Source organism: Azolla caroliniana, unplaced genomic scaffold (genome assembly GCF_043228905.1).
Source record: "Azolla caroliniana isolate FFs.n. ecotype wild unplaced genomic scaffold, voAzoCaro1.0.p SCAF_17, whole genome shotgun sequence".
In the NCBI taxonomy this organism is placed as follows: Eukaryota; Viridiplantae; Streptophyta; class Polypodiopsida; order Salviniales; family Salviniaceae; genus Azolla; species Azolla caroliniana.
Window position 1 is genome coordinate 17,410,669 of NW_028230452.1, and position 21,843 is coordinate 17,432,511.

At 36.5% G+C, this 21,843-nt stretch overlaps 2 protein-coding genes across 2 annotated transcripts; both read left to right on the top strand.

The window, feature by feature from the left end:
- The first annotated feature begins 4,030 nt into the window (after positions 1-4,030).
- LOC147853348 (uncharacterized) lies at positions 4,031-11,960 on the top strand. Its single transcript, XM_087333397.1, has 10 exons — positions 4,031-4,249; positions 4,884-5,900; positions 5,987-6,984; positions 9,233-9,328; positions 9,442-9,531; positions 9,641-9,772; positions 10,173-10,295; positions 10,532-10,651; positions 11,381-11,542; positions 11,688-11,960. Exons 2-10 carry the CDS (start codon positions 4,886-4,888, stop codon positions 11,754-11,756), a joined length of 2,805 nt encoding a protein of 934 aa, XP_087189523.1. The 5' UTR covers positions 4,031-4,249; positions 4,884-4,885; the 3' UTR covers positions 11,757-11,960.
- Positions 11,961-19,535: 7,575 nt separating this feature from the next.
- Positions 19,536-21,728, top strand: LOC147853349 (putative pentatricopeptide repeat-containing protein At3g05240). Its single transcript, XM_087332988.1, has one exon. The coding sequence runs from the start codon at positions 19,661-19,663 to the stop codon at positions 21,494-21,496; it is 1,836 nt and encodes a 611-aa protein (XP_087189114.1). The 5' UTR covers positions 19,536-19,660; the 3' UTR covers positions 21,497-21,728.
- Positions 21,729-21,843: the final 115 nt, after the last annotated feature.

Here is a 21,843-nt window from a genome sequence, read left to right on the forward strand (position 1 = left end):
AGTTTGATACACGTACAAGGTTAGTTCTACTTCTTATCATGTCATTTAATATCGTCATGCATATGGTATTATTTTGTTTCTAATGACCTTGTACCAAACTCTACTCATCAATAATGTGTTGTTTGTCATTGTTTTCTATCATTATTTAATTGGGTTTTTTGCCAAGTAACAATATTGACCCATCCTTAATATTCATAGATATATATAATAACTATTTATGTAAAAAATATGATTATGGTTAGAATACCATAATGGCCATACTCATTATTGTTTATATATGTATCCCTAATTTTCCTCGTGTTCGTAAATGTATTGCTCTTCCATTATATGCATTTAAGTCAATCAACACGCTATGCTTTCATTTTTCATCTGTTTTTTACATTGATTCTCTTCATAGAGCACAATCTTCACAATGAGATGGCATCTAAAGATCATCTTAACATACATAACTTATAGTTATGACTTTGAGGAGCTTAAGGATGTTTTTTTCACAACTCAATGTCTCAGCCTTCAGGTTTACTTATAATTTGAATTTCTCTACATAAATTCACGTTTCAAAAATAAATGATCACATGTCAAATGTGTACAAGGAGCTCTTCTAGTGCTAAACAATCAATACAACTTTTGTGTTATCTATGCAATATTATATTATCCTCAATATGAACGTTGACTTATTTATATTTTGTATTACATGCAACAAACCATCAACATTGCATGGACAGAAGGTACTTTACCATTACATTTATACAGTAGACATTCGGTTAAGTGCGCACTTTGATCTTAGGGAATATGTGCGCACTTAACTGAGCTGCGCACTTAGGGCTGAATATGAAAATTTTGTTGATACAACAAGCATTTGCTACACCAGTTAGCCTCATTACCTTATCTTTCTTAACCGGAAGGGTTAGGTGAATGATAAAATAGTAGATGGCCTGAAAGGAGATGTTCCTCCACGTGAAATTAGAGGTGATCAAAAAATTAGGGGCTCTTTCCACCCTATAAAGGGCATGTTTAACGAATTATTGGTGGTCTGCTCTACAACAGATTATCATTGGGCTCATTCCACCTGTTTGGGGGTATGTTTAGCAAAATCAATGGCATGATCTGTTGTGGATTATCAGTGGGCTCTTTGGGGCATGTTCAGTAGATTATCAGCAGCCTCCTCTATATCGGATTATAGGTGGGCTCCTTCTGCGCAATTGAAGGCATGTTCAACAAATTATCAATTGGCTTATCTCTAGCGCTTCCAACATGTCCATGATTGAATGCACCCATTGTAGTTACACGTTAGTTTAATGACATATTCCCTGATGATCCTGTTGCCACAAAAAATTTACGAAGATTGCCACCAAATTCCTCCACCGATGCCCTTGGGTTTTGTTTACTCACCATAAGTCACATAAGTACCTAGAAAAAATCCAAATAGAAGAAACCCTAACCCTAAATGTTGGGTGAAAAGCATGACAAGGGACTCATGAAATTCTCTTGACTTAGAGTGAGCCAAGGGAGGGGTATTGTTGTAAATATGAAAAATCTGTTTAGTTCTTCCTTATTCCTTTCACGATGCCCCTTGGGTTTTTCGTTTGTTGGCTGCCATTTCCATGGCTAAGATTGCTCTCTCAAACATTTGCTGAAACTAATCGGGCCTCACTATACCACTTTCACCACTAATGCAAAACTGCCATCCATAATCGCGAAGTCTAGACTCTCCTTTGATGCCCCAACATCCACTTCTTGAATTGTTGATGCATGATTACCATGACCTATCACGACCACAACCTCACCCATTTCCTTCAATGTCCCCACCATCAATAGCTAATCTAATGGAGACAATCTTGCAAAGATAGAGATGCTTTGCAAATGCATTTTTCTTTCCAAATTCGAATATAATAGAATGTAATTTTGTGAAGAAACAATGTAATTTTTTTGAACTAGATTTTGGCCTCCCAAAAAAGCGCACTTAATAGAATGGCACAATTAAATGGACACGCACTTAACCGAATGTCTACTGTATAATGTGTGTGTGTGATTGAGTGCATATGTACATACATATGTATGCATGTAAACCATGGTGTTATTGATATATGTTGGCATGCTAAAAAGCACAAATAGAGTTCGGGCAACCCTTGGTTGAAAGTATATCCTTTATGTTTGAAACAAAGGAGCCATATATTTGTGACTTGTGATTATATATGTAAGAATAATTATAAATGTAGTTATATGTATCATACTATGTAAACTACACTTGTATATAACAAATGAGGGGGGGTATGTTTCGTAGATTGTATTTGTATACATTACATGAGGTGGGACTTATTTGGTAAATGTAATTGTGTATGTTAGTTGGTTGCCTTACGGGCTTTTGTAACCAAAATGTTTAGAACGAGAGAGAGAGAGAGAGAGAGAGAGAGAGAGAGAGAGAGAGAGAGAGAGAGTAATATAAGTTGTGTGTGCATGGGGCAATTGCCATTTCAATATTAGTCGTCTCTAGGATATAGAAATATACCTCGATGTTCATAACCAGAGACAGAGAGAGGGTGTATGTGTATAACATAAGTTGTACATGGAACAAATTGGCATTTCAATATTAGTTGTTCCCCAAGATATAGAAATACATGCACCTTGGTGTACATGGGTTGTTGTCGGGGGACGCTTGATAAATGCACAATCTACTTGGTGGTGTCGTTGGATAAATGCTCAAAACTATCAGTAGAGCATTTCATGTGCTCCTAGGAAAAGTGTCAATATTGAATATGGCTATGCACAGTGGAGTCAAACATGTGTAGGTGACCTAGGTCTAGTTGGTGGTCGTGCCAAATAAAAATGTTAGAAGCACTAAAAAGGGAGAGAAACTGGTGGGATTGGTCGAGCCATCAACACAAGAGGCTTAGGTTGCCAAACTGCCCTTCATTAATCCTTTCTAATTCCCCCTTAAATAACCACTTGTACCTTAGTTCTTACAATATTGATGTTGATTTGATTAAATCTATGTTTTTTTTATTACAAATTTGCGTTAAATCATGGGAAAATATTAATATCTGTTTTAGGGTTTAAAGAATCACAATGTAGTGCTCCATCGACTCAATCTCATTTTTTGGACGTAGACCACTGTTTAACACGATCATTTCTAAGGAGGTTTGTGCAAACATCTGTATATCTACCACAAGGAGGCTTGCTATTATGAAAACCACCTGATGATGATGATGATGATGATCATCATCATCGCCAACTTACCATTGGCACCCCTGCCACCAGCTTCACATTACAAGATTCCTCAAAGTGATGCCCGAACCCAAACTATCAAAGTTACGAAAGAAGAGAGCTAACAAGGAAAGTACTAAATGATACTTTTTTCCTATATCTATTGCTTGTTTCTATTTCTATTCATCATCATGGTCTCTTTGTTCACCATCATCATCATCTCAACCTTTATTTATTTTTATCATCATCACCATAATCGTAACCCCTAATTCTTTATTGTTCTCGTCACCTTCTCCACATTCATTGTCTTCTATCATCCTCTACATCTCGGTCTTTTGTGTGTCTTCTGATCCTCAACGTCTCGATCTCTCTCAATTTCTTCTCCTTTTCATCTCTTTTTTTTTATCTTTTCAATTAAGAAAAAGGAACACACATCTTTCCCTTTTCCAAACGTGTTCGTTTCCAAACATTTTCGGACATTCGGATGCTTGCACGAACACGTTTATTACGTTCTATGTAATATCTATATCTATATCTATATATCTATCTCTATCTCTATCTCTATATCTCTCCATATGTATACATGATATCTATATATCTCTCTATATATCTATAAGACTATACATATCTATATGTCTCATATTAATGAAGCCTTTCATTGGTTTTAGGCCATTTTTGTGAATAACCTTATATATTTCTCGGCCATTTTTGTGAATAACCTTATATATTTCTCGGCCATTTTTGTGAATAAATTCGAGCATGTTTGATCCAACTGCTGGCTGGCGAAAGGGTGCAGAGGGTGCAGGGGAGGGGACATCATCGGTTAATTCCAGAGGAAAGAATGAAGAACTTGTCTGCATTCATTTGCTTGCTCAACCAATCCATGAAGGAGTAGATTTCCTGTACCCTCAACCTCACCTTTTCTCCTTTCTGATCAACCAGAACCCAACAAAGAAACCCTCCCCCTTAAAAAAGTATTACCTTTTTTGAGGATGAACAGAGCATTGGCTGTTTATCCAACTCCCAGTCCTGAAATTGCACCTAACAGGTACAGAGAGAGATGGATATGTTTTCTTTTTTCTTTGATGCAATTTTTTTTTTTTTTTTTTGTATTATTTTATGATGTGGGCTTTCTCTATTCTAGTTTTAGTTTTTAGGCTTTCTCTATTGTAGTTCTAGTTTTAGGAGAGATATGGAAGAATGTGTTTGTAGCCTAGATATGAGATGAGATGTGATGAAATGCAATGCGGTGAAGTGGAATTGGAATAAAATGTATTACGGTCATTTAACATCTGCCAGAGGACAAATCACCTTTCAGATCAAATTCCACAAACATCATTTGTTTTATGTTACAAATGTGTGTTTGAGAGAGAGAGAGAGAGAGATGAGTAAACGAACGAGAATGGAAATAGATAAACAATTTTCAGATAGTGGTACAACATATCCAATCCCAGTGGTGCATCATTTGTGCTGATGTGGTTTCCCTGATGTTTGAAAGTGATCTCATGAAAAACTGTATCTAAATGTTGTAAAATACAACTTATTTTTTTTTACGTGAACAAAGAAGGGAGAGAGGAAGTCTTGAAACTTAACCATTGTTTTGGAAAGAAAAGGTAGATTATTCTCTCATGCTGTGCTTTTTGTTGGGTGTTTTTGTTTTGACTCCTTTCCTGTAAAACCAGCGATGGCTGAAGGTACAATCATTGTCACCACATTTGATATCAAAGGAAAAGTATCCCTTCAATGGGACAGTGGAACAGGGGAACTCTTGTCTATGAAAATGATCGGTACATGCGCAGAAGAGCATGATAGAAATGTGATATCTAGTACCAATTCCTTTGTAACATTAAACCCATCCATGGTTGACAATACGGAGAGCACTAGTGGTTCCTCTTTTCCTCATTCATCACATCAGCTCAATCAGGCATCCCTTCAATTTCAAGAGAGCATCAATTTCTTGGATCATGGGTGGTCATCTTGTAAGAGTTCTGATACCACTGGTGTATCCGGATGTGGACCAAACCAAGAGAATTGGGATATTACATCGCAACCCTGTTCCAAGAAAAGGAATGTTATATTCTTCAATGAGCCCCAGAAGGAAACAACTCATGGCCTCACTACTTCGACTTCTTCGTTTGAGAAGAAAAGCTGTTTACCTTCTTGGGGAATGCCCTATGGGTCTACAAGTCATAGAGAAGAGATTAAGAAAGATTCCCTTGTTATTCCAGAATCATCCCATGCTTCATTTAATTATGTTCATCATCCTCAAAACACAATGACTTCATTGTCACATCTGGATGCTGCTAATAGCACTAGGCCAGTCTCTTCGACCGATGGACGAACTGCTTCCTTCTCATCCACATTGATTTCATCTTGCAAAAATAAGATGAGCGCCATTTCTTCTTCTTTTATGGGAAGTAAAAGAACACTGCCTGTACTTTCTGGAGAAGCACCTAAAGCTCATTCCTCACAATCACAGGATGCCATAGAAGGTCTGGAGCCTTTTGATCCAAGGTCTACTGATTCAAGACAAATAGATGATACAGACACTGAGATGTCTTTAATAACACCATATGCATCAGAGTTTGCCATTGATGGTGCAAAGTCAAATAATGAGACATCTCCTCACGTATCCCTCCCTTCACTTGTGACTGACTCTGCTCAGGGGATGAACCTCCTATCTTCCTCTGGCTCATCAGGTGAGACAAACCCTATATGCTCAGTGAAATTGTACTCCTTGACAACCAAAATAAGGTATCTTCTTCTTCTATTGATGTCAATACAGATTTCTCGTCATGTTCAAAAGTATATTCACGGCTGAGCAAAAAATGTGGTAAAAGATCGAGGGGAATGGGAATGGATATTAGGACAAGCAATAGTTCAATTCACATAGATTGTGAACACTCACGTGGATCATCATCAATACCAGTATGCAATGATTCTCCTATGTCTCCTCTTGCCTTTTGTGATCAAATATTAACTTCTGTGGAAGGGCCATTGACCATCAGTGACCCAGCAACATCAATGCAACAAAAATGTGAAAGGGAGAACAAGAAATCAAAGAAAATAGGCTGTTGCTCGTTTTATCCTTTGCCCTCTAGAAGGATAACTAGACAGTATTTACGGGAGAATGCGAAAAACTCCAGCAATCCTATTGTTGTTTCAGCTCCGATGAATGTTTACTTGGATGATAAAAACAGAAAGTTCACTCCATCTGCTAAGGAGTTCCAGAATGCCCAACCTAAATATTTAAAAGGAAAAAAAATCTCAAAGGTTACAGATTCATCCAGGAGGCCTTTGGCAAGCATAATTCCAGGAAAAGACATGGATCCCAGCACTTCACATCAACCTTCTATTTCACATGTAAAGATCAGATCATGTTCACAGTCTGTCAAGAGAAATTATACTTCTCCACCTAGACAGCAAAGAAGGTGTATCTATGTAGACATCAAAAGATCCAGGGAAATTTCTGACCCTCCCTGCACCAGTCTGGCTGATGAGGAAAAGCCCAGTTCAAGTAAGGCTCATAGAATCCATATTGCAAAGAGACTGTCTTTGCAGAAAAAGGAAAAAGGTCATAGAGATGGTCAGAATAAAATTTGGAAGAATTTTCACTATCCTGCCAGGATTCTTGGATGTTGTTTACGTCCTAGGAATGCCTTCATTTTCTTTAACATGAACGAACGATCTGAATTTGTTGCATCTCATCCACATCTGAGGTTTGGTGAGATAAGCAAGTTACTTGGGCAGTTGTGGTTTGATCTGTCAGATGCAGATAAAGAGGTTGGTCAAGTTACATATCACTCTTTTGTATTGGTTCAAGGATGTACCAGAATAAAATTTGGCTGTTGTACATATAACCTCATTTATGGTCATAATACAGCCTTACAGGATCCAAGCACAAGAGGATGCCAAGAGATATTACATGGAGGTCTCAGAAAATCATGGAACCTGGTCGGTGCATGAAATGTGTAGACTGATCCACAAACAGAAAAAACTTGACTTTGTCTAGTAGTTTGTAATAAGCTCTAAAATGCGGTTTATCACTCTCATTTTAGTTAATTTGAATCTGATTTTGAAACCTCCAGGGAGCATCTGGCAGAAAGAGGTCTTAAACTCCTGTACATTGTTGATGCTGTATGCGAGTGGGTTTTAGATAAGCTTCCTGAATGGGCAAGATATCTATATGGCACAAATCTAGAACCAGAATCTCTTTGACGTTCAAGATTTTGATAGCAGATGCCATTGTTTTGACTAGCGCAATTAGAACTAAAACTTCATTGGTATCAATGGGTCGGAGAGACTCTCCAAAAGGAGATACCATTTTGACTAATACAGTTTAATATAAAAAGCAGACTAAAGTATAAGCAGAGGAGAGTGAAACTAAACAGTCATGAACAGAAGATCAGGATGTTGTTCGTTTCTTGCATGACTATCTTTATTGAATCCATTGATGAAACTCTTCATTATGTGTTTTTATTATGGATCGATCATTCCCTCTCAATCACATATGTGTGATTGGGCTTCTTTTTTATTGCAATCATATATCTATGAGGTGTCCTGTTACAGCTTCCAATTGAGGAGGCTATAGGAATTGATCTTCTTGTTTACCTGAAAAAATACTTTCAACAAAATCAAGGTCACCTGCTACCATGTGGACATGTTTGTGGAGTATATATAGTATTGCAGAAATTATGCAATTTTAGCCGAACAAGTTTGTAACAATTAGTACCAATTACAATAAATGTAGTTGCCTCCCAGTTAGCATTTTTTTTTTTAATGTTTATGACACATCAGAAATGCAAAATATGAATATTTTTAGTACACACGGACTTCTAAAGAATTTGCAATAATATGTTGATGTTCGATGTTAACGTTTTCCGGATTATGATAGTGTGCCATATTGGCTATTTGGAGAGGGCTTTTCATCACCATGTTATTTAGAGCCATATTTTCGTCCTGAAGCCTTTCTGAAGATTACGATTATGATGGCTTTATTGGACTAAAAAAGAAGATATCTAGATATTAATTCACTTAACTAACTATTCTGTTTTAAGTTCATGTACATTTGGTTCAGCGCCAAGAGCATCATCATGCCTTGAGACATGAGTCCAGGCCCAAAATATTCTGCTAATATGCTCAAGAAAATATGCCTTTGGATGGGTGAGAAATGACTAGTGTGTGTATTCTCATCTTGAAACAGTGTAAATATGATGTCTTTTTGCGGAGGAGTGGATATTAAGAGCTTCTTGTATCTCTTAAGGAATCACTGAAGCAGTATGTTTCAAACGCAATGACTTACTTTTGATCCTTTCAAAATGTGTCTTTTCCTTGTTTTATATATTCATAGAGGTTGAACACCCATATAAAGATAGAAATAGAGAAATGTCTTCGTCTACGACAAATGGTCTTGGATCCAAAGTTTCTGGTTTTCTCAAGAGCTTCAAGAAAAAATCAGCATCTGATGATATTCAAACTTTTGAGAGGACAAGAACAGCACCACGTAGGTCTGCTGTTTGTGCAGAGATTACATGTCTAGATGAGAATTTCACCCCGAAGGTAAAATATCCAACATGTCTGTTCCACCTCTAAAATCACATGATATTGAATTTAAAATGATTTAAGTAATGTATTTTAATGTGATTATTATCCAATTTTCTGCATCTGGATTCTTCATGTGTCTTAACTTCAACAAGTGGACACAGTTTTATAAACTTTTTATGTGGGTTCATGGTGGTCATAATATCAATAGAAGAGTATATGTGATAGGGAGAGCTGAATGTACAAGATCCAAGATAATCCATTGGTTTCAGGTACTAAAACATGGTTTTCTTGTGAAAGGCACGATCATAGCCTATAATTGATCACTTAGTCTGTACTCGAGATTTGACAAGATAATTTATATAGAAGACTCATAAGTCATATGGCAATGTATTAGCAAGATTATGGGATTAGATGTTTAAATACTTTGCTCTAGTGTTGAATTTTTTTGAACTAGATTTTCGCAGCACCTTTTCTTTATCTTTTTCAGGTAATACCTAAAAGTGATGAAGCAAAACAAAGGCTCCGTGATGCTCTGGAAAAAAACTACTTGTTTAAATCTTTGGATAAAGAGCAGGCAGAAATTGTATGCTCAAATTCTGTATTTTCTTGTGCAATAGAAACATGGATTCTTCTCACAATCATCAGTTTTTCATTGATTCATGAATGCATGTTGTTGTTGATATTGACTTCACTTAGGTCGTTAATGCTGTAGAAGAGGTTAAATATAATGCTGGTGACCTTATCATCAAACAAGGTGACCCCGGTGATCGTTTTTATCTGTTAGAGGTTGTGCATTGAATCCTTTTCCTTTCATATATTTGGAATTAAGAATTTATATACTTATAAGTTTCTTGCTATAATTCTTAATGACAAAAATTTGTTGCGATGCAAACAGAAAGGAGCTTGTGAAGTGTGGCTGTTAAAACCTGACAAAACTGAACCAGAGATGTTAAAGCGCTATGCACCTGGAGATAGCTTTGGAGAGCTTGCTCTGCTTTATAATGCACCCCGGGCAGCCACGATAAAGGTGAGTTTCTGGACGTTTCCTTAACTTCCATCATTAAATTTTCTCGTTTTGGTCTAGGTTTATTATTTTACCCTGACAAAGTTATCATGCAAACAATAGGATTTTGAGTCTTTTTTTACATCTGTTGCTGTTATGTGTTGTTAAACATGTAATTGATATGACACATGCATGAATATGTATACGGTTGAACTTGTTAGGGATTCGATAATTTTGCTTGCAACTTATTTTCTTGAATGATATTCTTTGAAAAATTTCTTTTATGTGTGTGTGTGTGTATGAAGTAATAATGTATGGATGTATGGAATCTTGCCAATCCTTGCCAATCTTGAATTGCATTGTATAAAATTCTCTATATATGTAGATACACATTATATGAAGTAATTGTGTGAATGTATTACAGGCAATTGAAAATTGTACACTCTGGGCCATGGACAGAATGACTTTCCGAACTATTCTGCTTCAGACAACCAGCAATAAAAGGCAGACTTACGAGAAATTTCTGGAGGATGTTCCACTTCTAAAGGTCAATCAAGAATGTAACGATAAAAAGAAGGAAAAAAAAGAAAAATGTACATGCTTTTGGCATTATAAAAATGAAACTAATTGTTTGAACATATCGTGTATCCTTCATGTCCTTAGAACTATGGATAGGGATTATAGACGGCTTCAATGATTTTGTGGCTCATTCTTCTGCTTACTATTTATTTCTGTTTTTTTTTCCTTGTGTAACTTATTTTGTTATATGATTGAATTTTCCAGAGCCTTGAAAAGTATGAGAAATCTGCGATTGCAGATGTTTTAGAGACAGAGTATTTCGATGCTGGTCAGAACATCGTGGTTGAGGGTCAACCTGGAGATAAGCTCTACCTGCTTGAAGAGGTATGCCTATCTTGCTTTTACCAGATTATGCTTTGCTATGCAAGTAATGAAAAGAAGATCATAAGTTCTCTTTGATATGTAAGTATTGAAAAAACTGATCATAAGGTGTCTCCCAGATAAGAATAGATAAAAAGATCAGGTGTTTCCAATACAAGCATCAGAAAATAAATGAATCATAAAGTGTGTCCCTATATAAGCGTCAGAAAATAAAGAAATCATGGGTATCTCTGATTTAAATATTGGAAAAAAACTCGAAAAGGTCCAAATCGAAAAAAAAGATCTGTTGTAGTATTGCATCTATCACAAGTACAATGAACATATGCATCATGAGGGATTTGGTCTGGTAATCAGAGGAAGTGCATTTGATGATAGGTTTAATGCGATCAAAATACCTCTGTTAATGGCTGGAAAACAATGTTATTTCCTAATAGAGATATGGGGTTTCACCAATATGCAAAACACATAGTTATTATGGAACATCTTTTCTGAGTTGTTATGCAGTACCATGATGCTTAGACCAATTAAAGATGGTGTATGGTGTTGAAAAAAAATTCAATTCTTCCTTTCAAATAGTATGTGTAGGCTGAAAACATTCTACAAGTCAATAACACATCACACAATGCAACGGATGTTTGTCTATTCTGCCTCCCATGTTCATGTTGTGTGTCATTTTGGATGCATGTCTGGTTTATCGGTTTGAAAAATTTCACATCTTGAAAAAAAACCCAGGGTGAGGCAGAAGCCACAAAAGCTGGTGGAAGTGCACTGATGCAATACAAGAGAGGCGACTATTTCGGTGAACTCGCACTATTGAATAATAAGCCTCGTGCTGCAACAATCCGCGCAATTACGAACTGCAAATGTGCAACTATTGATAGGCAAAGTTTCAAGGTGCGCACTTGTTGCAATCCAATCTTCGAAAGAAAAAAGAACTATCTTTTTACAGTTCAAAATGGATAAAAAAAAAGGATTATCATGTTTAAACTCCTAATCATATTGACTTCTGACATGTTTGTTCTTCTTTGTGTTGTAACAGCGCTTGTTCGGTAAACTAGACGATATTCTAGAGCGCAACAAAAATGTATACGGCAATAGTACATCATAAATCTATATATTGTAGTGATGATTAAACAATGCAATTATGATTTAATTGATCATAGAAAGATTCAGACACTATTTTATATTTTGTTTTTTTGGCATATATAAAACAAATAAAAATAAAACCATTTAAAGCTTCCACAAGTTGATATTGTTTGCGTAAAACCTTCCAAAACCATAAAAGTTTCAATTATATATTTTTGATCTGGTAGTTTTACTTTTGTGTTGCAATTGGATATAGGCCATGTAGTTGTTTGATATTGATAGGCAATGGTTTGTGTGAATTGGTGGCAAATTGAATCAATGTTAAAAATCATGTCACATTAACATGCCCTTGAAGCATTGCTAATTTGATATTCTCTTCCTGAGTTGTTTTTTCTCCTCTTCAGAAGCTACTTTTACACTTACATTTGATAACAACATAATGTTCTCATTTTATACCCTTTCTCAGCCACAAGTTAAATACAATGGGTTATTCCAAGGTTATTATATTTCAAACTGATTAATTTTACACGTGGTAAGTGTTGTGCTTTCTAGGGTCATCTTGATTTGTTGGCCCTAATTATAGGAATATGCAAATACAATAAAGAAATTAGAGAAGTATGCATGCACATTTCAAGAACTACAAACAATGTGTTCGTTCAAAGTTGAGGCTCCCAATCATATGAAAAAGTGCATTTTTGTAATTTCCCCCTCTTGATACATGTACCCATGAAATGCTCGGGGAAAGAAGATAGGTTGACAATGGTTGTTGCAACTAGAAAATGGTAGAAAACCAAATTCAAGCTAAATGTAAGCTAACAATTAGAAATAGGTATGTGGAAAGAAGATAGGGTGATAGTGACTTTAGGATTCCTAGTTACTTAAAAAATGTATGTGACAAACCAAAACACAAACTTGGCAAGTTAGTACATAGTTTTAGAGCACATATTTAGTTGAACACTCGCAAAACAAAAACTTTTGAGTACATTTGAGTGTCAAGCATGTGGGGTGGTTACCACACAACATTGAGTTGTGATATCGACATTACTGCACATATGCTTCTTGAAAATTACATGAAACAAACTTATTCAAATTAGTGGAGATATGCATTGATTTCATGACACAATGCTATCAAATGAAAATAGTTGGCATGGAAGGACGAATGAATAATTCCTATAAATAGGAGGAGAGGCATCAATACTCTTCAACAAGTAGTGTAGCGTAGATGAACTTCACTAAGATACCATGAAAGTTAGTTCTCCTAATGAATCTTCAATCCTTGATGATGTTAGAGGGATATGAAGAGTGTATTATTATTATATCTAATATAATCATTGTAATCTTTCCAAGGGCTTAGTGATGTGAATGTGCATTAACATTCTTCAAGAGATATCTCCAACTCAATTGTTGTGATATTGACCTCCATGGTAGCGATAGTGTGGATGACATTCGCGAAGTTTTCATGTACCCTAGATTATAATCTTAAATCTAGAGTTTAACTGAGAGCAATGGTTACCATTAGATAACCACATCTTATTAGGACCCACATTCTGCATGGTCATGTCTTCACATCAACATTGATCCAACTATGATCCAACTCCCTAAATTCCAAACGCGAAAGAGATCTATTGTACATATATTCTTCATGCATCAACATCAACATCTCTTTGGTCACAATAATTGCATAAATTGACATATGTGTAGGTCTCACATAGCGGAAGTAAATACATCTCTCTCTGTCAATGATGTTGGATCATCAATAATCTTTCTACTCATGACCCAACTAGAACAATATGGTGAATGACATCGCAATGTCGCCCAACACTATCGCCACCTTGATGGGCACCTTAGACAACGTCATATGTATCCACACTCTCCTTAGCCTAGATGAATTTCGAATTAAAAACATGGCATGGATTTCTTTGGAGGGATTTAAACTAGAAAATTCAGATCTATTTATTTCCTAGAGACATTCTTCTAGCTTCTTAATGAATGAATGATATTCAAGTTTTCCATGACAATGTATGAATGTTTAAGTCCATGTCATCAACATGTAAGTGGTATCATACATAGAACCGACAAACTCTTTTATGTATCCATATTCAATTATACAATAATTATGGCGGCTAGTAATATTCAAGATTGTTTTGCTTATACACCTAGCAATTTATACACGCACTAATGTTCAATTGTACCAAATTAGTAACAAGTTATTATATTGTTTTTTCCTTATTAATGATTATTCACATTGTTTTATCTTTCTTGTGTTGGTATGTTTTTGATGAGCTCAACATCGAATGCAACTTGGCAAGACTTGATCATATGACCTTAAGGTACCACTACTTCATCATGATTAATACACGTTAAAATTTAGCAATTCGAGAAATAACCAATAATTTGCTAAACTGAATTGTGAGATACCTAAATTAGTTTCTTATGGTCTTGTTACATGTATAAATCATCAACACTTCCATATTGGCTTTAGCATACAATGTTTTGTTTTAAGTTATTATTTCTCACGTGATGGACTTGAAAATGGTGAATTATAGATTGATTATCATAATTGCAATTGTTTGGGAGCAAAGACCGATCCGAATACGGGGCAAAAGCTTATCAACAATAGACCATCATGTACAAGATTGAGATACTTTCATTCTTGATGACCCTCTTTTGTACATGTTACACAGAAATTTAATTGAACCATTGTTCAATATGTAGTTGGCAAAAATAATTTGATGGCCAATGGTTTTGAGGTGCAAAGGCAATGTTCACATCATGTTTGGTGATACTCTAGGCATTGACACATGTTATGTGTGCAATCACATCAATTTGGGCTTGGAAATGCGTCTAGAATTAAATAAAATCCTACGGGACATGGGGGTGTTGCAACATGAGTTTGTGTCATGTGGATGAACCTCCTTCCATGAAGATGAGAAGAATCCATTGCATATAAAAACACACAACATTACATGGTAGCAATTGTGTGATTACTATGTAAAAGCAAATGTATCATACTCAATCCAACATATTAGTTCCTTATTCTTCACAAATTATCTTGCCATGTATCCATAATGTGATTACAAAGCTTAATCTCCCATAATTTGCGATGTCATTGGGAACTAGGATGCATATAAGGCCTTTTAGCTTGATATGTTTGCATAAAGGGCAATAGTTTTAGCTCAAACTTTGATAATAGTTGGTACTTCAGGATGTGTACAACATTTGCTTGTTTTTTGAATCTTCTATAAGTAGCAATGAATCAATGGAAACATGTAACTACTTTTTAGTCCTCTATTGGGAATTCATCAACTTTTTATTAAATGAGATATTGTGCTCATTATCCTTTTGTTATGCTAGGAGCCTAGATGCACCTAGAATAATGGTTGACATAGGAAAAATAGGAAATGCCAATGGTAATTTGGAATTCAACCTTCAAGGTTGCAGACAAATTCTTGTGTTGGTGATGACTTGGAAGTTAGAATTGTCAAACAAGTTTTCACACATGCCATCTATGCAATATATTAGTTAGTAAGCTTTTATTTAAATGAAAGGTTAATAATGATTAAAAAATGAATGTCAAATTGTTTTTAATTGTCATAATGATTAAATGCAACAACATAAGAAAACACAATTATCAAGTGTGTAAGGAAATTATGAATGACAATAATTTTTAGTGTTCTACAACTACAAACAAACAAGCTTCAATCGTTGTTGATGCATTTTACAATGGTCATGGCGTGTGCTATTTTATGTCAAAACCATCTATTGTTTATGGCACTCGATCAAAATGTACTATTGGGATACACATATGCTCACCCATGAACTGTTAGAGTATGTATTCCCACTATCAAATAATTGAAACAATTAGTAGAACATTTAATGGAACAACCACATCACTAAGTCATTCCATGCTAAAGCACAATGTGAATGTATTGCTTTATATATATTATTCATAAGCACACAATTATTAGAATTAAAATATATAAACTCGATGTTAAAGCAGTAAATATAAATTTGTGCTTGACAACATCAAAGTTGTATGTTCGAGTGTTGAGAGTTAGATTTGATATTAAGTTTCTTATTGAACTAGTTCTTCATTGTTTGAGTTTGAGATCATGGACTCTATCAACTAGCTACCCTATGAAAAAGGCTTCACAACAATGACACTACCAAAGAAAACAATAACTATCTTATGCACATGAAACTTTTGAAAAATAAAGCTTATTGTTGTTGGGAATATAATGAAGAGTAGGTTGGTAAATAAAATAACTCGATAATGTAGTGTGAAGTACAACATGACACAAAAATAGAGGGAGAGAACCAATGAGCTGACTCATCACAAGTATGATGCTTGAGCTTGAGGAGACGTTGATAATTAGATAAATACTCTGCAGATGCACCTGATAGCTAGCATGGAGAGATGATGTACATATGGAAGACCATATATACCTTGATATGACGAGTAAATGTTGTCACATGGTTAGACACCTAAGAACCTGCAAGTTTACAACCTAGGTAGATGTGAACATGGCAAACATCTACTATCTTGGAAGTATATTTGGTGTTGATCAATTAAAGACTTTCTTATGAAGTAGATCATTTAAAAAATAAGAAGAAATGCATAGCCCTAAGGAGAGTATAACCAAATGATAAGAGATTGTATAGCTCACTAGAATGGATTCATTATGCATGTTCAAGTAAGCATTTGTTACGCAAAGAATGTCAAATTGCTAGCACACTCTTTATAAACCACAATGTTTGCCAACTTCGGGTTCCACGATTGTTCTACTCCATCTCAAATGCACTAATGTTATCTTCCTTGCTTAAACATATATATGTCATGTAATTTCATGACTTATTAATGGTTTTCTTGTTGTTAGATTGTTGTCAAGATCAAGTAGACATGCACTCTTTTGTGAGCAAAGAGTAGGCGTCAATCCACCTTCAAGCGCACTAACAAATCTCCTAGTTTTTGTTAGCGAACTTCCTCAATGTGTCCTAATCTTAACCTTAAACATGAACATTTGATATACCAACAAGCTAATAGACTTGACTTAAACGTTAATTGTTCACAAATGAAAAGCCCAAAGACAAAATCAAGAAATCACAAGAGAAATGGTGTTAACAACCAAGTTCTCACATTCCTCAATTTTTACTTATGCACTTTTGCTCAATCTTACAAAGATAATAGTTCAATAGTTAAGTAAGATTAAAGACATTAAGGAAGGTTAAGGAGAGAGTTTAAGGTGTTAAGGGATTAGGGAGCTCAACCTTATGAGGGAAGAGAGAGCTCAAAAACTAAGAAGAAATATAAAAGTTTATACCTTCACATTTATGCTTCTCTTTTATATGTTTGGCTATTTACATTCCTAGTCTCCCCTTCTTTCATTAGCCCTATGTTCCAAGATTTTTTAATGTTAGGTACAGTTCCTCTTGGCCTTTGGTGTTATCCTCGTTCGATTGTAGCCTCCTAATGTAACAATTATAGCTTATGCACTTCAACTCCCTTTAAATAAGATACATATACCTTTATATGCAGATAAAGATTATAAAACGATTGTTGATACTAGCCTTGATTATTGCTAGTAGCTACCTTGTCCATCCCTATCTTACTGATAGTTCCTTTACATTGCAAGAGTAAATGAATTATTCCTCAAAAAACACCACTTGATTAAATTTTATTTAAAAAAAAAAAACTCTTTCCATTAGTTATAAAATTTTACAGATGAGAGTGTTATATACAAATCCCTGTAAGGATGCAATAGTTCCATCTTATGTGGATGCTCACTGATTCAAGAAAGGGAAAGGACGACCATTGTTATATGAAGGCTAGTTATTGTCTTTCAACTCCATCGGATCCGCCCATGAGGCCGTCGTATTGGCTCTTTAGAGTGGCTACAACTTCACTCCATATCTCTTGCATTAACATTACTAGATGCATGGTTTGGTTGTAGAAGACCTGTCTACACCGTTGTTTCCATAGAATCCAAAGAGTTATTAGGTTGACCAATTCCAACACAACTTGAGATTTGCCATTAATAGGAGTTGAGTGGATATTGTCGATGGTGGAAAAAAGAACCTCTTGTGCTTTTATCACCAAAGTCATCCCCTTCTCCTGATGTTCGTATTTGTCAACTGGGTCTGCCATGATAACCGACATACTTTTCCCCATTTGATTGTGCCTTACACGTGGCACAATTGCAATAGGCGGCCAACCCCTCACCATATTCGATGGGTCTGTGAGCAGTCCCAAGGGCACGTCAGATTGATTTTGTTGCATTTGGGCACACTACACAATTAGGAGAGCTAAGGTTTCCACACTGCCACACTCCAACCGGTAGTGACTTATGTATTTATAGCCATTGGAACGTGGTAATTTGCCTATTGTGTTGTTGTTTCTAGAGTTCTCGCCAAAACATAGGATAGTTGTATGAGAAACATGATATGAGTGTGATACCTTTGCAACAACCGCCTCTCGGGTGGTTTGAGCAACTAGAATGTGGCGACCCAATCTAGTCGTGAATTGAAAGAAAGTGATGTCTTTGCTTCCTTGACCCACATAAGGATCACGCCATGTCCATTGCAAAGGGTCCCAACTGACCTTATGTAGCCATGTGTTTTCATGAGTACATATGTGCCATTCTGGTTGTACTTTGATCGGATCGGGATCTACAATCCATTTATGACTGGTATATGCGAGTACTCGAATTGCCATATTCAATTTTGGTGTCTCATTGTCTTGCAATTCGTGGCCTTTGATCTTGTTCTGTGTTTCCCTACCTCTTGGGATCAAAGAACCCTCCTCTTGGTAGCCTATCCACTTCTCCATTGTCGTCCTTTGATTAATCTCAATCGAACCTTAACGAATAGATTAAATTTATTGACATGATGCATGAATTCTTTCCATAGCAACAAAGATCAAAGAATATTTGGTTATTAAAATACATTGGTTTCAAGCATGTGACCGTACTTCCTATGCATGGTCTCGAGCATAGAGCTAAAAAACCTATACATCATATTCAATGGCTCTTTTAGAATAACAAACAATATATCCATGTAGAAATAACTTGATAATCGATAACATAACATCATGATTGGAAAAACTTGGATTGTGCAGGCCATAGTGATGTCTTTTGGAGCCTTTCCTTCTCACACATTTCTAGACCTACAATATTATGTAGGTCACTAGTTGTACATGGGAAATGTGAGCCAATGCTAATTCCTTCCATGTGTATGGTCTACGGGGTCGTGGTTCTAATGCTAGTTTTGAGCATGCAAAAATCCATCCTAAAGCCAACAGATTTACACAAGCAAATTATAGTTTTGTGCAACTCTTACATACATATATGTTCTCTGTCGGGCAAGAGCTCTGTGACAAAAAGAAGTACATATCAAGTAATGAGGCGATCGGCAGATGTGGTCATTGCAAGAGTCGTTCGTTGTGTGATATGAAGCAGGACAAAGCAAACGAGGCCACACGTTGTGATGAAGTATTTTTGTAGTGCGGACGGATGACTGGACAAAAATGGAGAAGCCGTCATCCATATATGGGCATGAAATTGCCTGGCTCTAGTAACTAAGTGATTGAAACATGTGACCGTGTGATATGCTTCGGGGATGCACGTCCTGTGGAACCATTCAAAACGATGTACATACATACATATGTATGTATGTATGAATCAGCAACCATTGCTTAATGATGCACATACATACATATGTATGTATGTATGTATGTATGTATGTATGTATGTATGAATCAGCAGCCATTGCTTAATGATGCACATACATATATATGTATGTATGTATGAATCAGCAGCCATTGCTTAATCATCTGCACTCCTCCAACAATCTCAGAGAATTTACCCCTTTTTGTTCCTTGCTTTTGTGTATATTCCATCTCTGTTCCACACATACACCCAACCCCCAGATATGATACAAGAGCTTAGCACAGCTGGAGCTATGGATGGATGTCTGAACCCAACAAAAGTCGTTGAGAAGAAGATTTCTTCTTCAACATTCCTGAGGTCCCATCCTGCAGACCCATATGCCATCATGTTGGATATGATCAAATCCTGTGGGAAACAGAAGGACCTCCACAGAGCATTCAAGCTCCACACAGACCTCCTCCTCAGAGAACCTCCCCCCAAAGACATGAATATGCTCAATAATGCCCTGGTGAAGATGTATGGAAAATGCGGCGCGATCCGAGAAGCGAAGAAAGTGTTCGATACGATCTCAGTTCGAAACGTTGCATCATGGAACCTACTCATAAATGCATATAATGCCCATGGTGAAGGGTTTGGCAATGAAGCTATTCATTGCTTTCGGGAGATGCAAGGGGAGGGTATCTCCCCTAATGCATTTACATATGCTTGTGTTTTGAAAGCTTGTGGTAGCATTGGATCTCTTGTGGTCGGCGAAGAGATATTTGGTGAGGTCGAACGGCTAGGCCTTATCTCCACAGATATTGTCCTTGCCACATCGCTCATTGATATGTATGCAAAATGTGGATCAATGGGTAAAGCACAACGAGTGTTTGATCGCCTGCCTACACGTGATATCGTAGTGTGGAGTGCGTTGATCTCCGGCTATATCCGACATGGGAGAGGCGATAAAGCTCTCAATTGCTTCCGGAAAATGCACAACGAGGATGGCCTCTCTCCGGATGCGATCGCCTTTGTTTGCATTCTGAAGGCTTGTGGTAGCATAGGATCCGTTGAGATGGGAGAAGAGATACATGTTGAGGTTAACAAAACAGGATTATTGAAAACCAATGTGATGCTTGGTACAACGTTGGTTGATATGTATGTTAAATGTGGTATGCTGGAAAAAGCACAACATGTGTTCGATCAACTCCCAGTGCAAACAATTGTGTCCTGGAATGCACTCATCACTGGGTATGCGATGCATGGACTCGGTGATGAAGCTCTAGATTGTTTCAGGTGTATGCAAGAGAAAGGATTCTCCCCAGATTCCGTCACTTTCATGGCACTTTCAAAAGCTTGTAGTAGTATAAAATGCCTAGATATGGGAGAAGAGATCCATGCTGAGGTTCGCAAGCAAGGATTACTTAAAGAAGATTTTGTGCTTGGCACGGCATTGGTGGACATGTATGCCAAGTTCGGTGTGCTCAAAAAAGCACAAGAAATATTTGATGGGCTACCAGTGCGGAACATTACATCCTGGACAGCACTAATGGCTGGCTATGCCCAAGTGGGCCAAGTCAAGAAGGTTTTATATCTATTTGGTGAGATGATGGCACAAGGTCTTGCCCCAGATCTAGTTACGTTCCTTGTTTTATTGACTTCATGTAGTCATTCGGGTCTAGTAGAGGAGGGGCAAATGATTTTTGATGATATACAATCAGTCTACCATGTCGCTCCAACTCTAGAGCATTACACTAGTATGATTGATCTTTTTAGCCGAGCGGGGCATTTCGAGAAAGCTGCACGTTTAATTGGGAAGGTTTCATCATCGACTGAACAGCTTTTACTATGGTTGGTTCTTCTGGGTGCTTGTCTCAAATGGTTAAATGTGGATCTTGGAAGATGGACCTTTGAGAAATTGATTCAATTGGATGAGAAATGTGCTCAAGCATATATTTGCATGGCAAATATATATGCTGCTGTCGGTTTGCATGCAAAAGCAAATGAAATCGAAGTTTGGAGAGTAAATAGTGGGGCATTGTATATCTCGGACTATTGTTCTTGGACCGATGTGGATGGTAATTTATATCCTATCGATAACAATAATGATCATGCTTGAAGATGGTGTATGTAGCCTTATGTGGATAGTAATATACAATTATACTCCATTGACAACAAGGACAATCATCCTCAAAGACAATGTGTTCTATATTGTGCAGTTTGTTAATTGCTGTAAAAAACAAAGATGTTTGAGAGTACACTTAGATGGATGCCATTACAAGTGTCAGCGGAACCTTCCCTCAGCTCAACTGTATGTATGTGGAATTTGTTCATAGGCATTGCAAATTTTTTTAGACGAAACTTCGATATTATTCATCGAGAGTACTACCAGCAAAGATATCCCAATGCAAATCATCGTAACATTGCTAGTAATGGGATTCATTGCTAAAAGCCCCCCCTTTCACA

Bases quoted from the DNA above. Each gene is read 5' to 3' on its own strand.
- LOC147853348 (XM_087333397.1), top strand. From the start codon at position 4,886: ATGGCTGAAGGTACAATCATTGTCACCACATTTGATATCAAAGGAAAA. The intron at 9,329-9,441 runs GTATGCTCAAAT...GACTTCACTTAG, and splicing joins ATAAAGAGCAGGCAGAAATT to GTCGTTAATGCTGTAGAAGA. The intron at 10,296-10,531 runs GTCAATCAAGAA...TGAATTTTCCAG, and splicing joins AGGATGTTCCACTTCTAAAG to AGCCTTGAAAAGTATGAGAA.
- LOC147853349 (XM_087332988.1), top strand. From the start codon at position 19,661: ATGATACAAGAGCTTAGCACAGCTGGAGCTATGGATGGATGTCTGAAC.